The 25,439-nt window shown below is 43.9% G+C and overlaps 1 protein-coding gene across 2 annotated transcripts in view; it reads right to left on the bottom strand.

Annotated features, from left to right (window-relative positions):
• The window catches only part of MAPKBP1 (mitogen-activated protein kinase binding protein 1), a 159,168-nt gene that overhangs the window by 25,253 nt on the left and 108,476 nt on the right, over nucleotides 1-25,439 (bottom strand). For both annotated transcript variants that reach the window (XM_019519055.1, XM_019519056.1), the window contains exons 10-20: nucleotides 22,672-22,861; nucleotides 20,817-20,963; nucleotides 18,801-18,985; nucleotides 18,589-18,680; nucleotides 18,038-18,163; nucleotides 17,194-17,264; nucleotides 16,640-16,761; nucleotides 15,503-15,578; nucleotides 8,932-9,043; nucleotides 8,244-8,307; nucleotides 6,047-6,172 (exon numbers count right to left, since the gene is read on the bottom strand). In XM_019519055.1, coding sequence (XP_019374600.1) covers nucleotides 6,047-6,172; nucleotides 8,244-8,307; nucleotides 8,932-9,043; nucleotides 15,503-15,578; nucleotides 16,640-16,761; nucleotides 17,194-17,264; nucleotides 18,038-18,163; nucleotides 18,589-18,680; nucleotides 18,801-18,985; nucleotides 20,817-20,963; nucleotides 22,672-22,861 — 1,311 coding nt within the window. The remainder of the gene's footprint in view (nucleotides 1-6,046; nucleotides 6,173-8,243; nucleotides 8,308-8,931; nucleotides 9,044-15,502; nucleotides 15,579-16,639; nucleotides 16,762-17,193; nucleotides 17,265-18,037; nucleotides 18,164-18,588; nucleotides 18,681-18,800; nucleotides 18,986-20,816; nucleotides 20,964-22,671; nucleotides 22,862-25,439) is intronic.

Genomic DNA, 25,439 nt, shown 5'->3' with positions numbered 1-25,439 from the left:
CAAGTATAGAACAGCCGGGCCTAGGACCAAATCTGCTGCAATTTACAGACTGTAGGTCATACTAAATACGACAGGAGGAATTGAGAATTGCAGTATTTTCTCCTTCATAAGACAATGGAACTCAAATTTTCTTTCTATCAGGAAAGACAGAGACAGCTTATCCAATAGGACAGCGGTGGGCAAATCCGACCCCCAGGCCACGTTGCAGCCCACCAGGTCATTCTATCTGGCCCCCAGAGCCCCTAAAAAATTTAGAAAATTAATATTCATCTGCCCTGGGCTGCCTGTCATGTGGCCCTCAATGGCTTGCCAAAACTCGGTAAGTGGCCCTCTGCCCAAAATAATTGCCTGCCCCTGCAATAGGATAATGAATAATTTTCAGTATTTTCTGGCTAGGCTGGAGAAGACAAATAAAGGCTTACTCACTGGATTCTTCCAGCAAGTTTTCCAATTGCAGATTTCCCTTCTCTGCTTTTTCCCCCCCACTTGTCTCCACATCTCTCCACCCAGTCCCCCTTGGGTCCTTTTTCTTGGTCAGTGGTATCCTCCCAGAGCTCATGTACCATAGTACCTCTTGTGGCTACACTGTGGCTTATACCACAATGCACATTATTGTTTTAAATATACAGAAGGCAATATTAACTTTGACATACTGGTACATTTTATAGTGGCATCTGTTTCATGTATTTTGTTTTAAAATGTATAGCCCCTCTTATAATGTTGATAAAAGGTCTGATGAATAACTAGTTGGTATCTGAGATAGCCATCATTAATAAGATTACAGGGCAAGTCACTGCCAACTTTTGGGAAATTCCTCTGAATCTATCATATGATAGATAGGACTGGGAAAGGTTTAGCAAACCAGCATGACTGAAATTATATACAAGAAAATACACACAGGCCACGTTTATCAAAAAGAGATTGGCAAAAGGAAAAAAAAAGAAAAGAATACTTTCAAGCATTTTCAGAAAAGTGGAAAAATAGGAAGTAAATACTGTTGTACAACTGTAGAAGTAAGAGAGGTCAATGGCAAATTATCATCTTACTGAACCTATCAAATAGTGCATCGGGTTAGAGGGGTCTAATACAACTCATGATTCTTTATCATCACAATAAGCCTTATTTCCCTTCTCTGTGCCCTTTCCTGCAACCAGAATGTGTTCAGGCATATTCAACTTGGTCCTGAGGGTAAATTTTCAAAACTGCTTAAGCCCTGTTGGCTCAAAACTTAACTTCTGAAAGTTAACTTGGGCTCCATATATTAGGCTGCTTTTCAAAATTCTTTTTGCCATTTCTCCTTTACTTGACCAAACCATAAGCTTTATTTCTTTCTCCTACTTTTCTTTCATTGCCTTAGACCAAAAAATAAGAACCCTGTTCTTAACCACCAAACACTGATGTATGCAGCTGATACAACCAATAGTCTCCCTCTCCCTCATCTTACCTGAACTTCAAAGCTAATTTAAATTAAGTTGGCTGTGAAATCAAAGCACAAGAGCTATTCCAGAATAACTCTATACTAGACAAGCCTTAAGGTGATGGTCAGAACAGCTCTCAGGATACAGGTTCAATTCACTTAAACCATAACACAAGCTTAATTTTTCTCTCGTACTCCTTCACTGCTCCCCTAACTTTCTTTCAAAACGTATCATTTTTTGGCCCCTTGAACATGCAGCTCATTTGAGAGGTAGACTCTATAGCCCCATAACATCGCACTGAAGTTACTGGGACTTCATGACAGTTCAAAAAGCTCCAACTTGCTGGAGTTAGTCACAGGATCAAAGCCTTTGGATCTAAGCTCCCCGAAGTACAGACAGAGTTTTGTCCCTGTACTAACACACATTTTTATGGCATCAAATAATTTAGATGTCAGAATAATACGCTGTTTAGTGTCCTCTTCTGCTTTCTGAATAAAATCATATCTAAAAGTGAATAAAGGGAAAAATACATCAAAATGATAACATGGTATCACCATCCTAACTCCAATTCTGTGCTCTTGGTACCTTCAGGGGCATATTAATCAGGGCAAAATACTAATAGACTCTAATAATACAGGGGTGGACAAAATATGGCCCATGGACTGGATGTGGCCTGCCAAGCACTCTCATCCAACCCATGGGGCCCCCCAACAAATTGTGCCCTCCCCAGCCCTTCCGCCTATGAGGGTGGGAGCAAGGCACCCACATGTACACAATGCTCCCAAAATGTACCCTAAAGCCTAGCTCCCACCCTTGTGGGCAGAAGGGCCTGCCTGGCCAGCGTGCAGTTTCCACGTGGGACTGCTGCTGTGGTAGCAGCAGCAGGCTGGGTCCTCAGGGCATAAGCACCCAGCAGGGCCTGGCTCCAATGAGCCTTGCACATCACAGTGAGGGGCACAGCCTCTGCCGAGCCGCCTATATCGCAAGCACTGCCTGCCCCTCATGTCCAGCCCCTGTGTTTGCCGGGCACAGGGGGAAGGCCCCACATGCTGGAGCCGGCTGACTTCCCTACCGGCTCTGCGCAGCACCAGAGAGAAGCCTCAGGCTGGAGCCGGCTGCCTTCCCCGCCCCACAGGGGAAGATGCCTGGGGCTTCCCTCCCCTGCAGCGCAGCCCTGGCGGGGAAGGCAGCCAGCTCCAGTGCCTGAAGTTTCTCTCGGGTGCTGCGCAGCCCCAGCAGGGAAGGCAGCTGGCTCCAGCACGTGGGACTTCCCTCCCTGATGTGCAAGTGCAGGAGCGGCAGGGAGCACCAGCGATACAGGCGGCCCAATGGAGGCCACGCCCCTCAGCGCAATGCGCAGCGCTGGTTGGAGCCGCACCCCGCCAGGCACCTGAGCCCCGAGTACCCTGCCTGCTGCTGAGCCATGGGGGGGTCCCCACACCCCCCAACCTCCCTCATACCCACACCCTGTCCCCACATATACACAACTACCCACCCTACCTTATGTCCCCCCCACACACACAGCCATTCCCTCACAACCTCCCACACTCCACCATACACACACACACAATATACAAAACTAAGACTTTATTTCTGGGTTATTATGCAATCACCTCTATATACAGTATGCAAACAGCAAATCATGACAAAAATATTTTTTGTAATAAAATTAAAATATGTTAGAGTAGGTGTTTGACTTCTAGTACATGATTTGTTTTCTTCTCATTCTAAAATGGCAACCCCCCTCCCAAAAGGAGTATTTCCGGGGGACAAAGGGAAAGACTTCTGGTGGCAAAGGTCAGGGGTTAGGGGATGAGACGTCTAGTCCCAAGATGGCAGCAAGGGGCAGAGCAACTGTCAAGAGGCGGGGCTACTCAAGTGGCCCTCAACAACTCACTACAACTCATTAAGCAGCCAACCTGAAATAATTGCCTGCCCTGCTCTAAATGCTCAAAGATAAAAGCACACAATGATACTCATTTTAGTAGAATGACACAACTAAAATTGGAAAAAAACTGTTTTTAATCAGGTTCCAATTTACTTTTGCATCAAAATGGTCAAAAAGTACTCAGCTCTTCCTGGAACGGACTGCTGGCTCACTAAGCATTTGATAAAGAGCTAACAGTTTAGTATAAACTCGAGAACAATTGCAGCTTCCCCAGAGTACATACAGTATATGCAATACTACTTTTAGAAACATTATCCAAAATTAAATCAAGTCTATCTCCTGCTATTAAAGAGAGGTCTTCAATAATATCGCAAAAAAGGGGATTTAGAGATATAAATACTCCCCTAACACATAAGCTTATAATCCCTCATCTAACAGTGGAAAATTTCAGTGTAAAACCTCTCTTCCAAATGATGAGACAAAATATTTTTCCCCGAACAATAATGCCTGCTGAGACCAAAACAAAGAATATACAGGCCTTTTTGCAATTCCTACTCTGAAGCCATAAACATCTAAAAACCCAAATGCACTAGCAGTACAAATGAGTACAGGTTATATTTCTCCTAATAATTAAAAAAATAACTCATTGTCACTGAGGGAAGAGAGAACATACCAGCAATTTTCATGATGAGAAGCAGAACCCAAAGGGATATTTGTATACTCTAAAAGAAAACAACGGGAACATAAAAAGATGTTCTTCAGAAGAGATTCATTATTACATAAGGAGACAACACGAATATCAGGCAATACTCAGCTGGGCTAGACCCTGTGATAGCTGGGTAAAGACAATGTTATATTAGCTAACAAGTCTTCAGCTCCCTACAGTCCAAGTAGAGCTCTCAAGTCGTCAGGTTTCTGAAGCCTCCGTTCCCTGACTGCTCTTAGAACGTGAAAGAAGCTGCAACACCCAGCTGGGTAATAGACTTACTTTAACCAGTACAGTACTGTACACAGTTCAATAAAATCAAATCATATAACACCATGGCTGGAGAACCTTAATGTTTCTGTGGATCTTATGCCCAGGCCACTAATAAGAGGACACTCTTACCCATCTCGATTTAAACCAACTCTACATAGCAGCTTACAAACAGATTCAGAAGTAACCAGAACAGGTATTACACATGTATTAAACAGGGATTCTTACTCCAGATCCTCAGTTCCTCAATTCCACACAGTGATGCTGAACACAATGAGTTATTCCCTCCAAATTCAGCCAGCAATCCATAATGCTCTGGTATTACGTCTCTGTCGATACTTGGTGACCACAGCAAATGCTCAGAACTGAAAACAAGTTTCAAAACTCACCAAATCAGAAGGTTCCACTCTAGTAAAGAGGTCACCAAGCAAGTTTTCCTAAATTGCTGGGACTGGCGTGGCACTGGCACCACCCTCCAGCAAGAGTATGTGACAGAAATGTGTCTCACCTAGTGCCAAATGAAACTGGGAGCGTCCCTCACAGACTGCACCTCAGTCAGGCAAAACTGCAGCTGCTGGAATTATGGAGAGCCTGCTATAAAAAGCACACAGCTTTACAGCTAAAGCATTTTGGCTTCATGGCTCAGTACTGAAGCATCCCAGAATAATTACGGCACACTTGTCAAACAAGAGATGCTCCAAAGAGCAGAGTGGCCCAAGGATCCCGAGTGAAACTATGCAGACAGACTTGTTCTAACAACTCCCAAAGAGAATGGAAGGTTCTTGCAATACTTGCAAACAACCAGTCTGACGAGACCTTTGATGCTTTGACACTTCATTATTCAGATTTTAAAATCTTTTAGCCGTTTGGGGGAGAAGAATGGATTCAACACCCATTTTTGGTACCATGCGAGCCTGCCAGAGCTGCAGATGCTTCCCTCCTCCACCCCACTATTGTCAAATCAGCCACTGCGAGTGCAGTGCTTAAGCCACTAAACTGACCAGCAACCCTAAAAAAAACAAACACCCTAGCCCTTGCAGCCAAGTTAGCTCTGTTTGAAATCAAAGCTCTGTATCTAAGCACCATTTTTCAAAGTAGGAGCACTAGATAAATTTAGATCTAGCTCACGGTTTCCATTCTGTACTGTAAGGTGGGGGAGAACTGACCAAGACAAATAATTCTTATGGAATTATATTTTTTAAACAGTAACCTTCTCTGAAGCTTTCATTCCTGTAAAGGAGATAATTACCATAAAGCCTGTTATCACCCTTCACAAACAATTATAGGTATTTGCCATGTTTAAAAATGTCAGGTATTTTCCAGTGCGTATTTTGCATAAAATTTAATTTGATTGGTGAAGCTTTAGCCTGGCACCTCATATCTCTATTCTTAAAATGATCAAGCTCTCCTAGACAGGATGCTCGTGTACTACTCTCAGTGCTGTTTTGTACAGCATGTTTTTAACATCATCTTCCAAAAAATAGATTAAAGGAGATGTGACATTCTGTAAAGACTGCAAAGGAGAATGAAATAATGTAGCCGTCAAATCATAGTTGGGTGTTTAAATCCAAATGTTGAAAGACATAGAACAAGCAGCCAAAAAAAGCAGCATAAAGACAAAGATGATAAAAAGGAAAAAACTTAAAAGATACTACTGATAGGGATTACCAACAACCCAAATAGCAGTTAAAAATCAACTACCCCAAATCTCCTATATGAAATAGTAGCCAGCCTCCCCCATAGTCTTGTATCGGCCCTCCTCACCTGCTAAGTCCTGTCGTCTTGCGAGGTGGCGATTTCTCCACCTGCTTCCCTCTTTGCTTCATATCAGCTAGTCGCTGTCGCATATTGATGGTCATTTCAGAACTCAGACGCCAGATAAAGATACAGCTGCAAGTGAGAAAAGAGAATGGGTGTGTTAAGCTTTGTTTCAATTTAGGTTATTAATATTCCTTATAGGTGAATTTAGGAACAGTCCTTTCTGGTCTGGAGAACTAGCCTAAAAAACCTAGTTCTCCAAAGAGTCAAGAGGACACCACCAGGGTGCATGGTACCTTGACAGTCAGGCCTGCAGGGAAACTTCTCTCCAACCTCAAGCCTGGTAGCTTAGGGCGAACTGGGCAACAGAGGCTTTTTGTCTCATAAAAGATGCTTCACAGTGAGATTTTGTATGTCCTTTAAAATTTTCTGTAGAGCACCAGGATGTTGAAGCAAAAAGCTAAGAAATACAATTCCTTCTCACATTAGGATGTATCATAGCCTCATAACATTTACAGTTAGTAGGAAATAAAATGATCTGCATTTCAGTAATGATCAATTTTCTCAATGTTAAATGATCTCCCTCTTCCACCCAATTGTTTTGAGCTAGGAAGAGAGAAAATGACGGTATTATGTTTTCAAAAGTGTTGTGCTCCTTTGGACTCCAAACAGGAATTAATAGCATTCCCAGAGACTCGGGTCTAGGAACACCACACCCAGCTTTTTAAAGAACAGGCAAAGTTGTGAGGTCTGGCAGCTAGGAGGTATAACAACCTGGGGTTTTGGAAACCCAGAGCTGGCTGGCCAGCTACTTTCCTTCAAGGTCAGCTCCCTCTCTCAAAAACACAACAGTTGAATTAACAGAGGTGATTCCAAGAGCATGAATTAAAATTCAAAAGGCAAGCCTGGCCTGTTCATGATTTATCTTTCCATCCCCTCCACCTCCAATAGCAGGTCAAAGCTAGAGGGAACTGCAGAGCAACAGTTGAATATAAACCAATAAATACATCTCAGCTTTGATACACAAACCCCTTCATAACCTTGCTCCCCATCCACCTTTGTGCTTCAGCTCCTCCTGCAGTACTGTCCCTTGAGCGCCTGCCAATCCTTTTACCATATTCAGGCCCCTTATTTTTCTCTCCCTCTCTACTTCATGCCTTCCATCATGCTATTCCATGTGGCAGGAATCCTCCTTCTGTCCTCATGGCCAATCTGTGGGCCTTGAGGAGCCCTTTCCTTAAAATTGACTTCTCCAAATAATCCCTTCTCATTTCTTAGCAACATTTTCCATACCTTCCTTATTTTCTTGTCTTATTTAATGTGATCAGCAAAGGACAACATGTATGGGGTAAATGGATAATACTATACATTTAAAACAAGGGGTGACATCACAGTTAAAACCGAGCAATGCTCCATCCCCCACTTGTTCCATGCATCTGGAATTCACTCCTTTATAAAGCAGCAGAGCACAAGTGAATGCTTCCCCCAACACACTGCACCTGATTTATATTAATACACACAAGGTGGGTAAGTTGGGAGAGAAGACTGTTTAACTTGAATGAAATCCAGAAACAGCTGAGTGATGCAATACAACATCAGACACTGATATATACAACACAGAACCCCATATATCTCCCTTTACTCAAGTCTGTTTTCTTACTATGGTTACAATTGTGTTTTAAATACTGCCCTGAATAGTCTTAGACAGCAGCTCCAGATGGCATCACAGCCTCAGAGATGCCATGTCTCGGTTTCTGCAGAGCCCACCTGCAGCATCACCATTTAGGATTTCACACTCTGTGCTCCTCTACATGGCTACCAAGCAAAAGCCCTGGCTCCTCCCTATAACTGCTCACCTTGGAAGGGTGAGCTTGTGCCTCAGGCCATGCTAGCAGGAAGTAGCCCATGAACTCATGCGTCCACTGATACTGGCACCTCACAGGGACATATAATTTACTTAAAAAAAGAAACTAAAGCACAGCTCAGCCTGCCCACAGCACCACATTGGGATTTAGGATACAGAAAGGTGGTTTTGGACTCTATAAACAGGGCTACCACTACACTGTAGTGCCCCAAATGTTTATGCTTTTACCACCTCCCTGGAGGTGCTTTAACCCTAGCACATAGAGATGGCACAAAATAATGACTTGCCACTCTACCAGATAAGAGGGACTTCGCAATCACAAGACTGTTGCTTGCTTACCTGTCACCAGAGACAGATATCAGATGTTTGCAGTCATTACTGAACTTCATCCCAGTTACAATCTCTGTGTAAAATAAAACAAAGAACAGCAACTCTTGAACTACCCCAGCGAGCAGCACAAATCATTAGCTAAACGGATTTGCTGGGCTCAGCTCAGCAGTCAAATACTGATTACATCCAGCATGTTTCCATGGAGCCAAGATACCCAAATTCCCACATCATATTTAAGACCATAGTCCCTGCAGACCAGGATTGAGGTATATAACAGCATGAGAAACCCCATAACTGAACAAACAAGATTGAAGCATCTTCCAAACATAAAACAGGGTATCATTGAGGGCTATTGTAGAGAGACACAAGATTTTTTGGGAGGAGTGATCTGCCAACAGAGCAAGAGAATTAACAATAAAGCAGTTTTACAGCTAATATATTAAAAAATGTAATAGGTCATTTTAACATAAAACTGAAATGGAATGTTTGGACATCAAAATTTGAGCTAGCCCTCAATTGCCTCAAAGGACCCCAAAAGATTCCAAGGTTTGGGATTTTTAAAAAATTATTAAGAATCGTGTTTCCTATGCAAAGCTTTTTTGAAAACTAAAAATGCAAAAGAGCTAGTCAGCATTATGCTGACCACCATTATACAAACATTAAATCAGCAGATAGAAAAATAGCTTCTGCAACTCACCTGAGTGCCCATACATTGTGGCCACACACTCGCCAGAGTAGAAATCAAAGATGGAAAGATTCTTGTCAGAACAACTAGTTGCAATATACAGACCTGAGGGATCAGTCTGTACCTGGTTGGGAAGTATGGAAGACAAAAAGGGCTGGTGAGAAAAGTGCCTTAAATTCCCAAGAAATGCCCAAGACAACAGAAAGTTCAGAGAAAGACATTTAGAGTCAGTCTAGACCAGTGAGGGCCAACCTTTTTGGCAGGTGTCCAACAAAATTAGCCCAAACTCTCTACAAATGCCACTATGATCCTCTTCTCCTGCTCCTCTGCTTTCTGTCTCCTCCCTATTTGCCATGTGCCACAAAGAGAGGCTGCCCATGCTACAGCTTGGCCACCCCTGGACTAAACCATAATGTCCAAACGGGTCACGGGGCAGTAACTGTATACTGAATGATGATGCATTTTGTCCCATGCCTGGCCAACTAGAGGTTCTCCATCTGCTTCCTAATTTAACAGACTTTCCCACTTTAAAATGACCTGAAGCCCAGTTGTTTGAACAAGTCCCGACAACATTAGAATTTGAAAGGTCCAGTCTGACATCAGCTGTTCTTAGACAATGAAACATTAAAAAAAAACAAACTTGAATGGGAAATTGCAGAAGAAGAAATCATCCACAGACTGGACTGTATTAAGAATGGTCAAAACCTAAACTACAGATTCTTATCCTATTACCTAGATTAGTTTTTATAACCTTTTTGTCCCTCGGTGAGTTGACTGCTTTGTTTTTCAGGCATTCTCCAGGGAATTGACTGAGGCAACCAGAACTAAAGACCTGATGGGTCATGGGTGACTTCAACTACCCTAACATCTGTTGGGAGGACCATTCAGCTGGCTCCAGCAAGTCAGCCAATTTCTTAGCAACTACTGATGACCTGTTCCTGTCACAGGTTTCCAAAGAACCAACTGAGGTAAAGCCACTCTAGAATTAGTGCTTACCAAAGGGGAGGACACGGTAGAGGACCTGAAGATTGGAGGTACTCTGGGTGACAGTGATCATGATCTGATTAGGATCACAATCCACCGGAAAGCTAGGATCCCAATTAGTAAAACAGAAGCCCTAGTTTTCAGAAAGGCGAACTTTGACAAACTCAGGAGGTTAGTTAGAAAGGCCCTCTGCAACCAACAACTAGACAATTTGATAGTTCAGGAGCAATGGTGCCTCTTCAAGGGAGCAATTCTCACTGCTCAAAAAGAGGCCATTCCCATGAAATCAAAGAGTGGGAAAGGAGCCAAGAGACCTGGGTTGGCTCAACAGGAACATTAGAGAACTTTTGAAAAAGAAAAAAGATGCATATAATCAATGGAAAAAAAGGCTCAGCAACCAGAGAAGAGTTCACTATATAACCTAAGTCTGCAGGTAGAAGATAACGGAAAAGCCAAGACGGGCATGGAGATCAAGCTGCCATCCGAAATAAACAAAGTCCTCCTACAGGTACGTGGGGAGCAAGAAAAAAAAAAAAAAATAAAGTTCCACTGTGGGACCCCTACCAAATACAGAGGGACAGCCTACAGTTGATCACCACAAAAAGGCAGAGCTTCTAAATAAATACTTCACATTGGTATTCCAGAAGGTTAACAGGAGCTGTGAACCCATGCAGAGGCCCAGAGAACATGGGGAACCCTATAGAAAACATGAAAATCAGTCCCAGACAGATGAGGTTCCCCTTAGAACAAATGGATGTTTTCAAGTCCACTGGGACAGATGACCCACATCCAAGAGTCCTGAAAGAACTGGATGAACTCATAACAGAGCTCTTGGCAAAGATATTCAAAAAGTCATGGAACTCTGGGGGTGTTCCCAGATGACTGAAAGAAGGTCAACCTGATGCCCATTTTCAAAAAAGAGAGGAGGCATGACTCTGCAACTACAGACCGGTCAGTTTGACTTTGGTCCTTGGAAAAACTTTTGAAAAAATAGTTAAAGAGGCCATCAATCACAAGCTTGTAACCAACAGAGTATTAAGAAACAAGCAGCCTGGCTTTGTGGAGGGTAGATCATGCCTGACAAACCTGGTGTCCTTTTACGATGAAGTTTTACTTAGATTTCAGTAAGGCCTTTGATTCAGTCTCCCATGAAATTCTCTCAGTCAAACTGGAGGGTACTGGCCTGGACCAGCCTACAGCGAGGTGGATGGAAAACTGACTTAAAGGCTGGTCCCAGAGAGTTGTAAACTGACGGGACGGCCTCATCCTGGAGAACTGTCTCCAGTGGTGTCCCCTGGGTCGGTGCTTGGACCAGTGCTTTTTAACCTATTTAGTAACGACTTGGATGAGGGGGTGGAACACTCTACGATTAAGTTTGCAGATGATACCGAGCTGTGGGCACACCATAGGATAGGGTAAAGATCCAGGATGACCTTGACAGACTGGTTCTATGGGCTGACTGGAATCAGATGAGGTTCAACAGGTAAAAGTGCTGAGTCCTTCATCTGGGTAGGAAGAACCTTCACCACAACTATAGAATAGGCAGTAGCCCACTGGCTGGCACAGCATCTGAACAGGACCCGGGGGTCACAAATCGACCAGAAGATGAATATGAGCCAACAGTGTGAGGAAGTCACTGGCAGGACAAACAGAATTCAGGCATGCATCAGCTAATATGTTGTCAACAGATCCAAAGAGGTGCTTCTCCCTCTCTACTCAGTGTTGGTGAGGCCACAACTGGAGTACGGTGCCCAGTTTTGGGCACCACACTTCAAAAAGGATGCAGATAAAACTTGAGAGGGTGCAGAGAAGGGCCACCCACATGGTTAGGGGCCTGGAGGATAGGCCCTATGAGGAGAAACTCAGGGAGCTGGGCTTGTTCAGTTTGGGTAAGAGAGCTGCAAGGTGACTTGATAGCTACCTACAAATATGTCAGGGGGGAACACCAGGACCTGGGGGAGCAACTCTTCAGGAAGGTACCCCTTTGGAGGACGAGGACCAATGATCACAAACTAACAGAGGGAAGATTTAGGCTGGACATAAGGAAGACCTTCTTTTCCATAAAGGTAACTAGAACCTGGAGCACACTCTTGGCAGAGGTGGTGCAGTTGCCATCGTTGGAGGTGTTCAAGAGGAGGCTAGATAAGCACCTCGTTGAGCTAGTTTGAGCTCTTTAACCTCCTGCCTATGGCAGGGGACCAGACTTGATGGTTTTACAGGTCCCTTCCATCTGTTGACTCTGACTTATAGCCATCTTGCTTCTTTAACCAGCGCCCGCTCTTTTTTTCTCCCCCTTTCCTACCCTTTCTATTCTAATCACTGCTTCCTACAGTCCTTTCACAACATCTGATGAAGTAAGCCCTCTGCTTAAGAAATCTTATACTATACATCTCTGATTTAGTCTATAAAGTTGCAAATCTACCCTGCCTTTTACCAGCACAAATGCCACTCAGTAAGAATGACACACTTAGACACAGCAAAAACCATCATTCATCTTAATAGAAACTAGTCATGATCAGCAGCAAACTACTGAGTGACTCACATGGGTCCCTACTCATCTTGCCAGCACCCCAGGACAAACACCTAACCACCAACTCACCCATCAAAACCCTTTGCAGAGCTATCTCCAGTCTTATTCTCAAAATACCAGGTAACCCACAGCTTTTCCAACCAAATCCAAAAAAGAAATTGATTATCTTTAAAGATTCCACCACCGATCTGAATTTGCTGTAATGCTCTGATCAAATTCCCCTTTTTCCTCCTCCCTCCCATAATGAACAGAGCTCATTATTTTTCAGTTGATCCTATATTTTTTAACAGTTTATGCCATACCAACCCCAGGATAGTCATAGCTAGTAAACCTATACAAAACATCTCCAAAACCTGAGCCTTCAAGCATGGAAGCTAGTCTGCTCAAACAGCAATGCAATAAATACTCAAAGAAGTTGTTAACATGCTTACTCTTGTAATTCTAAAATTTGCTTTGTTAATATTTCTGCGAATTCTGTATTGGAGCTCTTACTATATCTGTGTTTTGCAGAACTTCGGAAATTCAAAAATAAAAGGGGTCTGGATTAGTAGAGTTTGTGCTTTTAATAGCAGTTATTTCAGTTTTATTGCTGCATTTTTAAGTCCCAATTATATGCTATATAAAAATGTTTAACCTCAGAGTGCCAGGCTCCAAATAAGTTTATATTGAAGCATCAAAACAGATCACCACGTTACATAGTTAGCCTAAATATGTAAAGGAAAAAAATGGAAATTATGAGCTGCACAATATTAGTGTTCTGTATCACAGGGTTCTCTCCATGTCAGAAAAGCAAATACACACTTAATATTAAAAAAAAACAACCACCACCCATCAGCAACATTTTACAGTTTGAGGCCACAGAGATATTACTGATCAAGTCAGGTGTTCAGTTATAAGGTACAGCAGCAATTTTTCATGTTCAGTGCCCTAGTTTATTAAATGCTGTGGGAAAGGGGAAAACTATCAAGTTTGCAAAAAAGAAAAAAAACCAAACCATGTAGCTCTGTTTATGCAAAAGCAGAAAGGGCGACTTTTCTTTTTTAAACAATGCATTTATTTCCATTAAATCAAATGAGAGTTTACCTCCCCCAGTAGAAATAATCATTAAAAAAAAAAAGAGAGAAAGAGAAAAAGAAAAAAACCATCAACGAAAACATACAGGAGACACATTTGACAAAAAAGGGAAAATGGCCTGAGGCTTTGCTGCAGTAAATTAACTTAACAGATTTGTTTGTTGAAGTCAACTTGCCTTTTGTCTTTGGGAACAAGACTTCAAGTGTACTAAGTCATAAGAGTGATCTCATAATTTAGCTGTGTTCTTACATGTCCATCCCCAAACCACCCATGTTTGCCAGGAGTACAGAATGAAGTGGTACAGTATCCGAGGACAGAGGCACATCTGAACACAGAGCTTGCATTAGTACTGCAAGTCCCTCAGAAGAGCAAGGCATTCCTCTGAGAGCCTGCCTTGATTTCATCAACATTTCTGCATGTCATTTGTGTGAAGATCACTCTCTGGGCAACACCTTAGCATTTCAAGGGCTTCATAAATTCCTCATTAACTTTGACCACTGACAGCTCCAACATGTAATCTTAACACAAAAAACCAAGAGGGCTGGAACAAGCTCTTCCCAAACAGAGCCTAAGGGATGGAGGGATCACATACAAGCTTCTCATCAGCATCTGAGAACCTGCAGGGAAAAGAACCACATCAAGGCAGGAGTACACAACACCCTTCTACAAGGCAAGGTCCTCCTGGAAAGTGCCTCTACAGATGGTAGGGAGAAGTGACTGGTTCTTGCAAGTAGCACATAACAGACCAAACTCTGCTAGCAAGTATCGGTTCAGTTCCAGCAACTGCCAAACTGGCTCAAAAGAAAGTTTGGTCCAACACACAGTTTGAAGCACAATGCAGTATGTATTCACTTAGTCTATGTTTTGGTGTCAGTTAGCCCAAGTGTGTTTTTCAAGGCTTTTGCTGGGACTTGAAGGCTAGTATGTGTAGGAAAGCAAAGGGAGGGTTGGTTTGGATTCTGATTTCATCTTTAACTAATTGTTTTAGGCATCTGTGGTGAGAAACAGCTGCCAGCTGAGTACTTTTTTTGTACACATTGTATCATACTTAGTCAAATATAAAACAAAGTCTGACACCTGTCCCCCCAGCCAGTCAGCATGAAAAAAGCCCCTTGTCTTATATTCACATACAAAGTGGAGGGAGAAGCAGGAGGCTGCTGTATCTCTGGCTCTGGGCCTGAGCCCAGGTCAGGGTGAATCAGAGCCAGAGCAGCCTTCTTGGCCCTCTCCCCTCCGCTACTTCCTCTCCATAGCCTCTGCCCACCAGCCCACCCCCTTACTGTCAGGCACAGCCTGGCTCCAGCGCAAGTTGAATATGGCACGGGGCACAAGGAAACGCCTTCCACTGCTTCTCCCAATGTTAACACTGCTGCAAGGCCAAGCAAGGGGTGAACTTCTTCCACTGCAGTGCTCTCAGCCTGAGCAGCATCTGATAGTAAGGATTGCAGAGACTTGTAGGGAGTTTGGGAAAGAGAGGCAGAGACTAGGGGGGAGTTAGGGGAGGGACAGAGGCTGAGGGCATGGGGAGCACCTGACTCCCCTTCCCTCCCAGCCACTGCTTTCCCTGCTTTAGCGATGGGGGTGGGGATTCAAAACAACCCTACAATACTTAGATTCTATACCTGGAAAATTATAACAAATTTTTAAGACTTTCTAGGTATAGAATCTAATTATTAGGGCATCATTTTATATTCAGGGTCATTTATACTCAAGTAAATATGGTGTTTTGTTTTGTTTTTAATTATGATTTAGGTCCCAAGAATCTTACTTGGGAACTTTTTAATATGTACTAAAAGTCAAACAAATTCAGTAAAATAAAAAAATGGCACGTATGTCCCTTATTAGCACTTCAGAGGGAAAAGGTTTACACATCATAATACCCTGGACCCATACATAATTCCAGGGTACTGGATTTAGCTCAGAAGAGTGATGAAAAGGATGAAAGAACAGGGAAAAAATAAAAAAAGGTTATGTTTGAATTCTTGGAGGGCTTACTTTAATGAGGGTGCCATCTTCACCTTGAGATCCCTTGTACAACTTCTTCTGCTTCCCACTGCTTATATTGAAAATCCTGAGGGGAACACAAGAAACAACTCATTACACCCATGCATCATTCTCCACTACTTCTCACAAGATCCCTTCCCTCTCTTCTCTCCGTGGCAGGCCACCCCCACACACAACGGACTGGGGGGCTATAGAGCCAACAGCCATTCCAAGGAACTACACCGGCCATAATTCATAAAGCTCAAATCATTCAAGTGGTTAAATGTATAACTTGGAAACTAGCATGCTGGCCCCAAGATTACAATACAAAATAGATTATCTGAATTAAAACTCTGACTTAAATCTCAAACTGATTAGGCAAGGAGTATGTTTGGTTTCAGGAAACTGATGGAGCAGGCAGAAAAGAATCAGCTTTTTGGCACTGAATGATAGCCACTGGTGATGCATCAGGAATGATGCTTAGCAAATTCCACACAACTAAAACTACTGAAAGACCATCTCTGAGGAGTGCTGTTACAGGAGACGAAGGGAAGTTGGGAGGCAGAACTTCTGTTGGAGCAGGATATAAAACAAGTCACCTCCTAGAAACTCATCAGCATACAATAAAGGGTACCACTGTAGGACTGGGAAAAGTCTCTTTTCCACTGGGGGCAGCAAGTGTAAATAGAAAAATTAAAGACTGGAAGAAATTTCAAAATGGAAGCAGAGTGTCAACTCCAGTTGACAGCTGTCGCTAAAGAACAGCAACAGTTAACCCCAGCTTTGGATTCCCCCAATTCAACAGATTTCACAGAAACACACATTATTTTGTCTGACATTCCTGTGATGGTAAAAGCTACTTCAGGGAAAAGAATGCGTGCCATAGGAAAACACAGTCACTTGCTCAACCAGGAGAGCCTCTCCCCTGCATGGACCACAACCACAGGCTAAGAGACTCAAAGGCATCTTGGAACATGCATGGTTTTTCACTACTGGGGACAAGAGGAGAACTCAGGCTCGCTGGGGCCTGAAGATGACACTTTAGGAATTCAAATTCTAAGAAAAACTACACTAAATGACTTGTAGGGGAAAATATTCTCTGCTAACTGTTTTCTGAAGTGCAAGAATAAGGCAACAAAACAAACCTACCGGATGTTACGGTCTTGACAGCCAATAGCAGCATACTTCAAGCTGGGGTCAACATCCATGTCATACAAAGTAGTCTTTCTAACAATATGGTGGCTCCGAGTAAACTGAACCCCATTCCCTGTCTAAGCAAAGAGGATAAAAAATTAATGAAAGTCAAGTCACTAAACACACTCAAGTCCCCCCACCTCTTTACAGATGTAGTCAGCACAAGCCAACCATTCCCTACAATGACTCCTGGAGATGCAATAAACACCTCTCCACAGCTGGTCCTCTCATGACATTCCTTACAGTGACTCCCTAAGGGAAAGAATGGAGTCCTCAATCATTCCCTGCCCTGATTTCTGCTGAGAGGCTGTACCTGAAAGCAGCTGTAAAATTGCTCCCACCATCAAATTAAGCACCCACTATAACCTGCTACACCAAGTCACACACTGGGATAAACTGCGACTGAAACAGCAACCAGCTCCTATGCCAGCTTTACCACAACATTGCCTCAGAGCAGCTCCCTTTAGGAGATGTTACAGAAAAGGATGACAGCAGTAACAAAAGGTTACCTTCTGTGCAGTGCGAAAATAGATACTCTTGTCTGCCCCACAGCTGATCATCCTCACTTTCCCATCATTAGCTGGAACAAAGAAAAAGAAATAGGTCCAACAAGTAAACACAACAGGAACAGTGGAACAGCTGTTCATTGCATTTTCCTCATTCCTCCCCCTACAGCTCCAACTAGCCATGCCTGACTATGCTGTAGGGAGTCAGTAGTGCAGGCTGGTGCACACAACACCAGAAGGCCTTTCTGTCCTCAAGAAGGAATAGTCTTTTTTACTAGTTCAGAGGGTTCAGCCACAGAGAATTCCAAAGGGAACTCAATAAACCATCAGGGCCCTGGACAGCAGGTAGACATTTAAAAATTCTGCAGTTCCTCTGAGCATATCTTTTGCTCTCTGGATACTACAGCCCTCCCTCTTGGTGCAGGCTGGGGATGGAGAATGGAGTGTCTACCCCATACCATAGGCCAAAAATACCAGCCTGGATACTTTTTCCGAAGTCAAGTTCCAACCTCCCTCAGCTATGATAACAATGGATGGGTGTAGCCATTTTATATGGGTTAAAAAGCAGGGGAGTGGGGAAATGATTAGTTAAGTTAGCCCAAAGAAATATGAAGGGATTTCAATTCCCACAGGCGGAAAAGATAAGACAAGCCTTGCTTGCTAGTATGACTGTAGCTATAAATGAGGAGAAAGAAGAAAGTTAAACTGTAACCTCACATAAATCACGAATTACAAGGTTAAATAATTCTACCAAACTTCACAGCCACGATATAGCAGCAACAGTATTCTTGATGCCTGGCAGATTTTGCTTACATCAGCATAAATAAAATTATACGGGCTCTCCAACCTGCAAACTTCACAGCTGTGATGGAAGAAGAATGCTCATCCAGAGTCTGCTGCAATCTATAGTCCTTCCCAGCATCCAAAACATGGATCAGTCTATCCCGACTGGCTGATGCCAAGAGCTTAAATCCTGCCAGAGATTTTACAAGAGAAGCAAAACCTTTACTGAAAAGCAATTTGCTTCTTTGATCATAATATTAAGCATCTTCAAGTTGCACAGTAGATACCCTTCCTAATAAGTTTAGTACAAGTAAAACAGGTGCATACAAAGGAACATCCCCCAGGTTTCAACTTGCAATAGAAGACACAAAACGTAGTGATCTAAACTCCCCACATCCATACAGTAGCAAGAGATGGAAGCCTTTTCAAACTCAGGGCCTTCTCCTGCAGTGCTACAAAAGCCTCTGCTCTGAGAACTAAAGGAGCAGCTGCCCACTAGAGACTTGTTATACATAACAACCAGAAAAAGAGTTGCTCTACCTCAGGCACAAGACAATACATCATGCAGGCCACATAAGCAAGCAGTGGGGGGAATAAAACCCTTCCGTTTCTTACCTGTGTCAGGTTTGGAGTACTCCAGGCAGAGGATCTCAGAATCATGAGCTTCTACCTTCAGCATTTCCCTAAGGGACTGCAACTCATAAATTCTGAAATAAGACAAAAGATGTCAGTGTCCACATGGAAATATAGAGTGGAAAAAGGGAGACAGTCTTCTCTATGTTCATCCCTGTCCCACAGTCATCCCACCCTAGAAGCCCTAGGGTTACCTGAGAGTGCCAATCCTGTCCCCTGAGGCCAGATGTTCTCCACTGGGGCTCACACACACAGTGCGAATCCCCACTTTTGTGTCTGTAACCTGTGTGTCAGCTTTATCTGCACTCCCACCAGAGTTGTAATCAGTGTCAAGCAGGCACTGAGTGTTGTCATCCACATAGATGATTTTCATCAGGTCCTTAAAAGAGAAAAGACCAAGGAAGTACTGAAGTGAAGAACTGGCAGTCAAGCTCAGTAGGGATCTGAACTGATAGCCAATCCAGTGCTTGGAGGGGGGTGGGGAAGAGATAATGGAAGTTAGAACATCAGTGTCCATCTTCTTTAAAAGAGCCAGAGTGCACCTTATTCTGTGCCACTAAGAATGGAAAAGACTTTCCTCACATTGCCTTTCCTCACCTCTGTGCAGCCATAAAATACTTTATGGCAGCATAAAAGCAAAGCAAACAGACAGACATCCATACCCTTTATTGCACCATAAATGCCCAAAGTTTGTGGCTGTGACATAAATGGCAATATATTGTGCTACTTTTTTGTGATAGACATCTGTTTTCTTGCGATGGGAGAATGCAAGCAGCCTGGAGCTGCTCACACTCCCCAGCCACCCTGGGTATCTCCTCTAGAGGCTTGTGGAGCCTAAATCTTGCGAACTCCAGGAAGCCCTGCACAGGTTTGAGCCCCTCAGGCCCCTGGAGCACCTGCATAGTTTCCCAGCTTACAGAGACACGTCTCCAGGAATATCAGGGCACTTCTCTGTAGAGAGGGAAAGCCAGGGTTCCCTACTTACAAAGACATATCCTGGGATCTCTCCAGGATGTCCGTTTAAGCATGGAAAGCCTGGCATGTCCCCACTTCTGGTGATGCACCCTGGGATCTCCCCAGTGTGTCTCTCTAAGTGGGGAAAGCCCAGAATTCCCCACTTACCAAGATGCAACCCCAACATCTCCCAAGTGCATCTCCTTAAGCAGGGAGATCTTGTGCTGTGGCTCCATAAATGGGAAACCCTAGGCTTTTCTCACTTAAGGACATGTGCTCGGGAGATCCCAGGGTATATCTCCATAAGCAAGGAAACCTCAACTTTCTCCCTTACCAAGACATGCCCAAAGATTCCTTGGAGCATATCTAAGTGAGGAAAGTAAGGCAGGTGCTCTAGAAACCTAAGGGGTTCAAACCTGCTAGGGAATTCCCAAGGCATACAGAATTGGGCCTCTCAAGCCCCAGGAGAACATGTCACCCACTGTCCCACAGCATGAACAGTTGGAACAAGGGTGACATGCGTTATACCTAATGAAGGAAATCAGCTGTGCCAGAACACATCCTAGCATAGCTTATGTCATTTAATTTAACAACATCTGTTTCTCCCCTCAGAGAAGCCTCCAGGCTACAAAATACTAAAATAAGGATGCAGTGGGAACTACATGAAGCATTCCTGAAGGTCAATACAAGTAGGCCTAAATCGTCATAAATCTCTCTGGCAAAGTAGCTTCTTTTGCCAAGTGCAGCTTACTCAGAAATGGATCTAGAGAGCGGGTCACATAACAGCAACAGAAGCAATTAGCTGGAACCAGTCACTGTACTGTGCTTCCTTCCATTTAACATCACTATAGATAGGAGGAAATAGGAATCAGATGGTGTGGATTTAGAACTCTCTTCCCATCCCTGCCCCCAGTCTCTATCAGTCATGGAACATTCTTCCACCAATCCTGATAATGAAATAATTATATGAATTGCAGGATTGGGAGGAACTAGACAAACAGTTATACCCTCTTCTGAAACAGCTGGCATAAGCCACTCTGGACAGGATGAGACAAGGTGATTTATCTGGTTCACAATAACAAGTTTTAAGATGTTTACAAAATATTCAGATTTTTGTTTACACTTGATCTGCCCCTACACAACTTCTCCAGGTCTGTAAAACTTCCCTCAGATGACCTTTGGGCCTTAACTCTGACATTGCTGTACATGAGCCAAAGGCCAAGAAATGAGCTGTCTTGGCAGCCTGGGGTTCTTACGCTGCTGAGGATGTTCCGATGCAGAGCTGAGCCATGAATGTTGGAACTCTCCGTGTTCCACAAACGAATGGTGTTGTCAGATGAACAGGTGATAAAGGAACTTGGGGGAAGGTAGGACTGATTGTTGTCCTTCACCTCAGGATACACCTAGAAGTACATAAAGAACAACCCCCAAGTGAGATGTCACTGTGGTTTGTTTTTAAGACAGTAAGTTTCGAACTCAAATGCAGATGGCTGCTACCTCAGCTTCTGACATGTTAACGAGACAGAAAGGAATGATCTTACTCCAAAATTCTATTCTCACTGGCTGGCCAATCATCAATTTGTGTTCCTTTCACAAACCAATACAGAGTGGAGTTCCCTGGCTAGAATAGTAAGCCCCCTTGCTTTCTTCCACAGCAATGAGAAAGGAGAGAGCTGATATCCCTCATCTCTAAAAGAGCACAATAGAGGGAGGCACTGGGCTGTTGCCAGACAGGGCACTGACAGAAGTGATGTTCTGTCGTGCAATCAGCCCCTGAGAGCACTCTACAGCCATGCCCTGACAGAAGTGCACAGTTGCAGAGAGCTTTATAAATGCCCAATTGCATGACAAATGAACTTTCATTACATGAGGGTTCAGATGAAGGCGCTCCAAAGCAGAGCACCTTCACTGACTTCTGTCCGTCCCTGCCAGGAACAGGGCCAGGCTGAAGCATCCCAGTGCTGTCTTCAGAATAGTGGGTGGGGAAAGAAGAGGAGGGAGTTTGGTCTGGGGTTTGCCCAGCCTGCTTTGGAGGCAGGGAAGGCATGTTGATTGGAGCCCCCCCAAGGTGGGTTGGGGAATTGGGGGCTCTAATCCACCCCACCTCCAGTGCAGGTGGGGCAAACCCAAAACCAAACTCCTTCCCCCATCCCATCCTAAAGACAGCACTACAGCTTGTGGGGAGCAGGGGCAGGGCTATGGCAGAGGTACAAACTCAATCTGCCAACTTCCTCCCTCCCACAACCCAACAAGCAACATCTGTTGGATCAGGGGGATCACTGTAACTTGTGGTACTTCCTGGGAAGTGCCATGAGTTACAGCAGGGAGCTGCATATCTGTCAGCACCCAGTCCTTTGAAGCCTTACATACCACTGAAGAGTCATGTTCCAGGACAGGTTAGAAAGGTGATAAAGACCCTAGTTTTGCCTTCTTCTCTCATTACCAAGTCTCCCTTTTCTGAGATGACCTGTGAATTTTGAAACTCCACACAAATTCTTACTTCCTGCCATGACTCTCAGAGAGAGAGAGAGAGAGAGAGAGAGAGGGAGAGAGTGAGCACGCTAAATTTATGTACTGGAAACTATAGAGCCTTGCTGGGAAATGCATACAGACCTCATAAACAGGTTAACTGAGATCTGAGTTGAGATCTGATCAGGTTTCATACATTTACCCTTAGATCATATGTTCAAAAAGTTATACTTCAAGCATAGCTAGACTGAACTGAACACATTTTAGGAGTGAGCTTGTGTTTAAAGGCCACCAATGACTTCTCAAACATTTTATACTTAAAGGTACACATGTACCAGTTTCGACAAACACTGACTTTTTTCCTGAATTTCTGGGAGGTAGAAATTGCCTTTTAATGGTACGTTATTTTTCAATAATGCTTTTCACCCAAAGAGCAGAGCCAGTCACAACTGCACATCCAAACAATAGCTCCCAATTCCACTGAGTTACAGCAGAACCAGAAAAACCACAAGAAGTGATTTGGATTGATCCTCTCTGTAACTAGCATTTCCATTTAATTAAGAAAGTCCCTCAGCTGCTTTCCTCACCTGCATCCCCCAACCCACCACGTGTACTAGAAAACCACTCGTGGCCCACCATTACCTCAATGCTCCACACGCAGGAAGAGTGATACAAAGCAGAGTAAACCTTGCCAACTTTCTTCGGGTCCTTGACATCCCACACGTATAGGCTGTGGTCATTATATACACATGATAGCCACTGGTTGGTGGGGTCAAAAGTCAGGGCAATCGTGTCTGGATACTTGACATCAGTCATGCCAGAGAAGAGACGGCTGTGCAAAAATAGGACCATATTCTGGTTACTGAGTGCAACACTGGAGAAAAGTCAGACCAAGGAGCAAACAGGAAAAACTGGACCTCTTATCCTCTGAAAGACTAGAGGTTGGGATTAGCCAGAACCATACATTCATGTAGGGTTAAAGCAAGCAAGATGGAAAACTGACCTGCTTGAACAGTATATCTGCCTACCAAAAGGGGCCTGAGATTTCTTGGATGAAAGGGGCCAGAAGAACTGGTCCCAAGATTTGGTTTTCTTCTTTTCAGTCTGCACCTAGTTCATCCCTGGCTTAGCAGAGCCTTACTAATGTTCTGCAAACAGCCAGAACAAGAGGGTCTTCAAATCTTTGGAACCCTAGTCATTCCCTGTCCAAACACGAGGAAACAAGGAAAGCAAAGAATAATATTTTTGTCTCCTTACATCTCTGACAAGCAGGTGGGAGTGAAATGTGGCAGCACAAGCAACAAAATGCCTACTTCTGCTCTAGTCTCTCAGCTACCCACAGGAAAACTAAAAGCTGAAATTAAATTAAATTAAAACCCAGACAGAGAAGTCCTGGTGCTTCACACCAGCATAGAAAATAAATTCCAGAGCTATGTGGTAGAACAAGGACATCAAACTGGTTTGGCCCTCCAGGCTGCACCCAGACTCATTTCTGGTGGTAGGGCAAACAGCGGCAGTGTTGACCCCTACCAGGAACTAGAGGGTTTAACACCAGTTGCTCATCCTGCCTGTGCAGAAAGAAATCCCCAACAGGACTCCATACCCATATGAACTAAGTGACTGCAGCACTGCTACTGCCACCTAATTCCTGGCCTCTCCAGGAGCATGATGGACTGGATGATTGCCACCTTTGTAGAAGCAAAAGAACCATATTAAGAGTTCACAGAATCATAGAGAAGTGGGGCTGGAATGAACCTCCAGAAGTCATCTAGTCCTTTCCCCTGCTTCGGGCAGGATCATCCCTATCCAAACCATCCCATACCAATCATAATCTAAACTCTACATAAGATTACCATCAACCCTGACAACACAGACCAAACACCTTAACCTGCCACAGGTAAATCAGGGAAACCACAGCAGTCAATCTGCTGCTTCTAAGAAATGTTGTCAATATATGCTCAAGGGATCCCAGGTAGAGGGCTACATCCACCATTACAGTGAAAGCAAAAACCCCCACAGTTCATACCAATCTGGCCATGGGGTAAAATTCCTTCTTAATCCCTAAACATGGCCATCAGTCTGACCAAAAGTGAAAGGGCAAGACCCCCCGTAGCCAGGAGCCTCTGGCTTTGGTTCCAGCAGACGCATTGGCACACCCCAGTTAAAACACTCAACTTTAGCTGCAGCCAACACCCAATGCTTCTCGGAAGGCTTAAAAATACCCTAACATGCAACAGAAAAGGCAAAAGGGGGCAACCAGCAAAGCCCAGAAGCATGGGAAATACCCACAGTATGCCTAGATCACCCCTGACAATGGCTATCCAATCTCTTCTTGAACACCTCCAGTGATGGAGAATCCACAACTTCCCTAAGCAGACTATTCTACTGTGTCACTGTTCAACAGTCAATAGATTTTTCCAGATATCCAATCTAAACTTACTTTGCTACAACTTCAAGCCATTAGTCCACGTCTTCCTCTCTGCAGCAAGAGAAAAAAAGGGTGCTTTCCCTCTTCTTTATGGTAGTCCTTCAAGTATTTGAAGGCTGCTGGCATGTCCCCTCTTAGCACCTTTTCTGCAAGCAAGCTGAATATGCTTAGTTCCTTCAGCCTCCCCTCATGATTTGCCTTCCAAGCCCTTGGATCATGTTTGTTGCCTGCCTCTGAATCCTCTCTATCTTCTCCATGTTCTTTTTAAGATGTGGAGTGCAGAACTGCATACAGTACTCCAGATGAGGCCATGTCTTGTAACTAATGCTTCTACTGATGCAGCCCAAAACTGCATTCACCTTTTGTGCGGCTGCATCATGCTGCAGACTCATATAGTCTGATCTACAAAGACTCCCAAGTCCTTTTCCAAAATGCTACCATCCAGTCAGATATTACCCATTTTATATTTGTGTTTTGATTAGTTCTCCCATTGTGTAGCACCTTGCATTTGTCCACATTGAACTTCATCCTGTTAGCTCTAGCCCAACTTTCCAATCTGTCAAGATCCTTCTGAATTGTGTTCGCATCCTCCAACAAGTTTGCAATCCTTCCCAGTTTCACGTCAGCTACAAATTTGCTCAAGAAGCTTTCTATTCCAACATCCAAATAATTAATAAACACGTTGAACAGCAGTGAGCCCAGGACAGATCCCTGTGACTCATAGATTCATAGATTAAGGGTCGGAAGGGACCTAGTAGATCTTCTAGCCCGACCCCCCGCCAGGGCGGGAGAACAACAAAAAAAAACCCCAAAAAGAGAAACGGAACTCAAATGAGTCCAGCCAGGTAGGCATCCAGCCTCTTCTTAAAGACCCCCAGGGTAGGGGCCAGCACCACTTCCCTTGGAAGTTGGTTCCAGCTCCTAGCCGCCCTAACTGTGAAGTAGTTCTTGCGGATGTCCAATCTATACCTCCTCTCCATCA

This window comes from Gavialis gangeticus, unplaced genomic scaffold (assembly GCF_001723915.1).
Source record: "Gavialis gangeticus isolate Ggan-Ray unplaced genomic scaffold, GavGan_comp1, whole genome shotgun sequence".
In the NCBI taxonomy this organism is placed as follows: Eukaryota; Metazoa; Chordata; order Crocodylia; family Gavialidae; genus Gavialis; species Gavialis gangeticus.
The sequence above is the reverse complement of the archived record's forward strand: the minus strand, read 5'-3'. Positions and strand labels throughout refer to the sequence as shown.